Consider the following 7,074-nt stretch of genomic DNA (forward strand, 5'->3'; position numbering starts at 1 on the left):
CCGACAGATAAGATCCAATGAGCCCTAACACATAATCCCAACTCAATTTCCTACAAGAATCATTATATTAACTTGTCATGATCCCATAATTACCGTCAAAGTCAAAACTAGTCAACCCTAGTCAAAGTCAACAGTCAAGATCGACAATCCCTGTTAACCCTCAACTCGTTGAGTGCATCTAGCAACTCGTTGGGTTCTTACCGTTTCCAAAAAACTTGAACAACCTCTACCCAACATGTTGAGTGGTTTCATCAACTCGATGAGTTCACTAGATATTTGGTAGACGGGGAATCCCAATCCGACTCATCGAGTTGCTAGGGAAACTCGTCGAGCCCCCCACCTTGTTTTATTATCATGAAGATCCATCAAATGTAGGGACTCCAGGTCTTAGATCCTAAACCCTAAGGTGCCAAAGGGGTAAAGTTTCCAACTTTACCCTCTATAATCACTCCAAATTCTTTAAGGCCCTTTTCCAAGGTTGGTGTTAGGAGAAAAACTTGAGACACACTTGAACAAACGTTAGAATAGGTATAGTTGCAGAATTAGTTAATCTCAAAGGATCTAAAATATCAACAATAATGTAACACTAGTCAAAATAGGTCAATAGACAATCACATGTGATCAAGCCAATCATGTAATGTGATTATGTTAACCTAGTAATGTGGTAAGAATCTTATGTAGTTCATGATAAATTCTAATACAAATATGAACTTCTTTTATGATACAACTCAAAGTATACGTCCATACGATTCCAAAAATATAGAGAACGTCTGAATCTGACTTCGCATGAAAAAGTTATGATAAACCGAACACTATACATCCCTATAATAAGAGGAATTTAAAATAGACTTAGAATTAGCTATTTATTTCTAAAAGAGAGTTGTATTACTTGTCAATACCTACGCGTTCATATAAACAACGTCAAAAACGGAGTTCGTATGCAAAAGTTATGGCATTCCGAAGATTTAGCTTTTAAAAACCCTAAACTAGCTAATTCACGACGTGAGTTTTATGACACTCACGACATTCTATCATAATTCGGAATCTAGAAGCTGCGAGAGGATACAATCTAAATTCACGATGTGAGCTTTATGACTCTCACAACGTGAGGAGTCATGGACACCTTCCGAAGCTAGGGACGCAAATGGCAAGTCTACAGAGTGAATCATGTAGACTCACGATGTGAGTCTTATGACAATCACGACGTGAGTGTCATAAAAACTGACTATAAATAGCAAGATCGATCTATTCACTTCCTTACACCATTTACTTTTTCCTCTCTCATTTGTTGAAGCCCTTCTTGCATCCCAAGCCCTGAAGACCTCGTACGATGACTATTTCTACCTAGATTACATAAAATCACGTTACTAAGGTGAGTTTCACGGCCCCACTTTCTAATATTTCAGGGGAAAACACATGCTAGTCATTGTATATATGTTCTTATTATGTCTATATGATAGTATATTAGTATCAAAATAGATAGTTATAATAACCGGGATATAGATTTTTCGTATCTTAAAATCTACAACTATCGTAACGTTGTTAACATGTTATTGTTATAGTAGTATATTAATGTAGATCTTGAGTTGTACTTAGGATTCTATATATATTTTGTGTGCGATATAGTTCCGAAGTTATATTCGGAAGTTTTATAAGTTAAGTTATATAATATGTTGCAATTAATAGTTTTATGTCAAGATAAAACTAGATATGTTATATATTTTTATTAATAGTTTTATGTCAAGATAAAACTAGATATGTTATATATTGGTATTATTAGTTTTATGTCAAGATAAAAATGGATATGTTATATGTTGTTATTATTGGTTTTATGTCAAGATATAGCTGTTATACTGCCTAAATATTATGAAGTTAGGAGTAATGTTTAAAAGCATAGTCTAGTAACTTAAGGTTTTAGACATGAAAATGCTTTTGTTGATAGAGCTATAGGAAGTTGTCGAAGTCTACATGAGTAATTGTATTCATCAACTAATTTGGGGATCTTAGCAGAAATCCTCTGAACTGTAACCGTTAATCCCGTGTGAGCGAGGAAGTCGTGTATAATTAGTATACGGGCTGACCACCCCACTTGTGACTGTTAGCTACAGTCAACCAAAAACAAGTGATGAACTATCCTTTCATTTGTTATTGTTATGGCGTCGATGAAGCGTACGGTGTTGTTTCTCATGTTAAATCATGAGTGTATTTGTTCTCATGGTAAATCATGAGTGTATTGTTCTATCAGAGGTATTATGTCATAGCAGCGGTTACAAGCTCATGGTAGCAAATTGTAGAAACATTAGACCTTGTCGTATACAAGTATTAATGTTAAGTATAAGTTTTCCCCTACTTATACCTTAAGATTAAGAAATGTTTAGGTATAACACTTAATTGATAAGTATACAATTATACCTAATGTTGGAGAGCTAAAAGGATACTTTCAAAACTATACTTTTTAATTTGTAAAAATGTATTATTTTATGGAGTCAAAACTTGTGGACTCACTAACTTTATGTTGACGTATTTTAAAATGCTTGTGTTTTTAGGAACTTGAAAAGCTGGTATATATTCGAAAAGGAGAGGTTTTACTAGTATCTTTCTGTTCTTTAAGAAGTATGTCATAGTCGGATATTATGTAATAAATACTAGGAAAACAATAATGTAACATTCAATCATCAATAAAGGTATGTATTTTCTTTAAGTATTGTTCAATGTATGTTATATAATTGTGATATGAAAAATGACGTTACACTACCCGGTGTTTCCGCCGATGGCCGGGGTGTGACAGATTGGTATCAGAGCTATTAACTATAGTGAACTAGTACTTTCTTAGGAAAGCACGTCTATAGTTTAGGACTTACTCTATTATACTACTGAAGGACTACTTACGGGAGCGGTGACAAGGATAGACATGTCGATTTGGGTTGCTGGATTTCAGAACGTCTCTATGCTAAAATGATCCTGCCCTTTCAACAGTCCTGACTGGCCGGAGCCTTATCAGATACACCTGAAGTAACAAACAATAGTAAAAGTGTGATTACAATAAATAAGAATATAGATTCATATATAAAGACTCAGACCCGTGATGAGAATACGCCTTAATACCCGTAATGTTTTTGATCTCAAGGATTTAGATCAAATATTCCAACTAAAGTTTATATGTGCATAGATCCTATCACAACTAGGTGTAGGTGCGCAACTACATTTTATTATGATCAGATCATATGGAATATAATTTGGGAGAAATATTTGATAGACTAAACTCTTGGTGATCCAAAATGTATAGGAATCCGACACGACACATCCAAAATGTATAGGAATCCCAGGATGGTCGGCGATCATTACTACCCTGTAAATCCAATCACCTTTCATCCAATACCTTCTGACGATGGAGCACCTTTACCTTCCAATGAATGGGAAGAGAGTGAACCAATGGAAGAAAGCGAATCCATGGAGGAGATAGAGTCGGTGACATTATATCTACCACCACTAAAAACTCTTTATCATCAAGTTCCAGGAGGAGCAAAGATGAAACGCACAACACGTAAATCCATACCAATATGGAAAAAGATTAAGAAGAATCAGAACGCGACATCTTCAGGAAGTCATAGAGTTCAAGATGAACCTGCACAGATAGCCCAAACTGTCGAGAGGTGGGTGGTAGAAGAAAGAGCTGCTACGATGTATGAGACTGGTCAATCATCTTGACCACATCCCCCACATTCTTCTGAAGTGAACGCCTTATCACAATTGTTTGAGAAAAGTGTGAAAAATGAAGATAAGATGGAAATTGTCGAAGGGAGGGCTACTCATTTCTCTGGAAGAGTGCGAAGGCTAGAAGGACAAAGGACACGAGATCAGGAATCGGTGATGGATGTCCATCATCGTATAAATTTCACTTATAATGATATGATTACTCACGATGCAAGGATTGTAGAGTTAGAGCTATACAATCAAACCACGAGAAATGAGGAGCGCATAGGTCTTGAGCAAAGAACTCAAGCACTTGAAGAGTAAGTGGTTAATGTCACTGACGTGTTGGGTCATCACTTGGGTTTCTGGTAGATAAGCTAAAACTAGTGGCTGTGTAAATATAGAAAATCAGACTAGTTAAGGCAAGCAGAGTAACAATTTATAGCAAGGATTGAGAAAACCTTGCAAATTTTGCAATGTTTATAGAAACTTTTCTCTTATAAACCTAAATAAACTGATGTAACCATTGGTAATAATATGAAGCATATGTTATAGTTATGTTTTCTATATAGTGTTTTACGCTGTGAATAATAACTAGAGTAGTTAGTACTTGTGTATTAAATGATCAACAAAACACATGAAATCAGAAAACTATCTGTTAACTCTTAATAACTACCTTTTTCTCGTCAACCTCATGCCAATGCCTATCGGTAGTTTTGATGTCATAATTGGCATGGATTGCTTATCTGTACACCGTGCCAAAATTCTATGTCATGAGAAAGCCATACGACTACCCTTACCAAATGTTGAAGCCCTGATTATCTATGGTGATAAGTCTGGGAAGAACCTCAAAGTCATTTCTTGTACAAAAACCCAGAAATATCTACATAAGAAATGTAGCACATTCTTAGCCCACATTGTAGATAAGAGAAGAGAGATAAAAGAAATCAAGGACATATCTCAAGTATGTGATTTCCCTGACGTATTTCTTGAAGATATACCTGGAATGCCTCCCATCCGAGAAGTCGAGTTTCGAATCGACTTAATTCCAGGAGTAGAACCAGTAGCGAAATCTCCTTATCGGTTGGCTCCATCTGAAATGCAAGAATTGTCTAGCCAACTACAAGACCTTCTTGACAAAGGCTTTATCAGACCAAATTTTTCACCTTGGGGAGCACCAATCTTGTTTGTGAAGAAGAAGGACTAATCCTCTCGAAAGTGTATTGATTATCGGGAGCTGAACAAGCTAACGATCAACAATTGTTATCCGCTTCCATGAATTAATGATCTATTCGATCAACTGCAAGGCTCTAGCTACTACTTGATGTGTGTGGACTCAACTAGTTTTAAACCTACTTTTTAATTAGAAAATGAACACACAAAGGCAGTGGACCTATCAATTGTGGTATAGCTAAATAAGTAGGGTGTCGAACACAGGGAACGGTAAATTAAAACTAAAGATTAGTTTTATCTAAATAAATTAATAAGTAGGGGTTTTTCTCTAGTTTTACAAGACAAGAAACTTACTAACTATTACTTAAACTAAAAACTAGAAAAGTTAAGATTTAACTAAATTCAATAATGGGAAGGGCTCTGTTAAGTTCAACTCAATTGATCCTATGGTTGATATTATGGTAATAGTGCAATGGATTAATTCTACTATTGGTTACCGATTCAAGTGATTAGATTCACATTCGCTGCATTAATCCTTAGAGAACAAACTAACTCAAAGAGTGATCAGCTGTCTAATTTAATTTAATTCACTAGATTATTTATTCGGGTTATTTTAGACTTGTAATAGGTAACTAATTTGTTCCTTTAGTTAACTTCTTGTTGATGGTCATCACACAAGCTCACACATGAATTTACCCATTTTTCTTATTAATTCTAGTTTCATGTTCATTAATCCTAGTCATATGATGAAGTGGTCACATAAGCATATGAGGTTGACAATTAAAAGATGTTCATACTATTTAATTATCTTCCTATTAACAGAAAAAATAGTTATTATTCACACAAAAGGTTCTTTAACAAGCTAAAATCAACAAAATCACCAACATTGAATTAATCCCATCATAAATCAAACCATAGTATCAATACTGCATCCCCAAACAGAAGTGTAAGAGTTTTAGCTCATGATTGAGGTAGGTAACAACAATAAAACGAATTCTAATTGTCTAGCCATAATGGAAAACAAAAGATTAAGTAGAATGATGTAGATTTGCCTCAAATCTCCTTCGGGATTGAATTCTAGGTTGTATCTTCATTGTTCAGATCTCTCCTGGCTCTGATTCATAGCTTATTTCTTCCCAAGGGTTCCAGAATATCGATTGTCGATCTGGAAGGCCATATATATAGATTCGAACTGACTCGCTGAGTCCATATCCGACTCGCTGAGTCCATCACTTGATTCTTGTGCACGGTAAGTCACGGAGTCTTTATCTTCTCGATCCTTCGATCGGACTTGCCGAGTAGTTGAACCTACTCGCCGAGTAGATGTTGTTTCTGGTGGTTTTCTTCTTTGTTCAATTCTGGAGCTCCCAACTGCTTCTCCTTCTTCCTTTTGCTTCCGAGCTTCACCTTTGGACTGAAAACATAATTCAAACACTTTTAAGTATATTTTGTCCATGATATGCAATAAATTAGCTAATAAATGATAAAAATCTATGCTTAATATAAGACTAAATATGCAAATATGAAAATACCCCACACTTGACTGTTGCTTGCCCCCAAGCAAAACTGAATTTTAACACATTAGAATCACATATGACAACTCCAATCGAACCCATCCATTATGCTAAGACCGCAACGCATGCATTTGTGTCTAAAATTTTTCCTAAGGACCCCCATACTCCAAATACTCATAATCCTCATAAACATTCACCCACTTATCTCGAACAATGCTCATTTTATGCATCCCTTCGAATCCATCCTTAGAAAACCTCTTAACCTCAAGGTATTTTTGGTTGAGCAACCCAAGCATACATAATCTAGACAATTACAATTTATGATACCACTATGGAGCTCTTTGGAATTCTTCACCTCTTTGACATTTAATCTTTGATTTCTTGTGAATTCATCACCATGTTGTTTGATTTAATTTTTGGTATCTTCAACTTTTGAATTACTTCATAATTTCTGATCTTTGAACATCATACTTTAACTTTGATGCTCCAAAAATTCTTTAAACTTTTTCTTTTAATTCTCTCTCTTTTTTTTTTTTTAACATGTAACTCACTTTTCCACTCAAAACCCTACATGCTTAAGCAGAGCGCTAAAATTCAACCTTTATTGGTTAGCGATAATAATTTTCCTGGATACATTTCTGGTACACGATGCTAAACATACTGCATCCCTTAGGCTAAGCAAGGTCGTGTTTTT

General features: G+C 35.2%; 1 protein-coding gene across 1 annotated transcript; it reads left to right on the top strand.

The window, feature by feature from the left end:
• Window positions 1-4,393: 4,393 nt before the first annotated feature.
• Window positions 4,394-4,900, top strand: LOC145010228 (uncharacterized). Its single transcript, XM_078968795.1, has one exon. The coding sequence runs from the start codon at window positions 4,394-4,396 to the stop codon at window positions 4,898-4,900; it is 507 nt and encodes a 168-aa protein (XP_078824921.1).
• The last annotated feature ends 2,174 nt before the right edge of the window (window positions 4,901-7,074 follow it).

Source organism: Lactuca saligna, chromosome 8 (assembly GCF_052625555.1).
Source record: "Lactuca saligna cultivar CGN05327 chromosome 8, ASM5262555v1, whole genome shotgun sequence".
NCBI classification, from domain to species: Eukaryota; Viridiplantae; Streptophyta; class Magnoliopsida; order Asterales; family Asteraceae; genus Lactuca; species Lactuca saligna.

Bases quoted from the DNA above. Each gene is read 5' to 3' on its own strand.
- LOC145010228 (XM_078968795.1), top strand. From the start codon at position 4,394: ATGCCTATCGGTAGTTTTGATGTCATAATTGGCATGGATTGCTTATCT.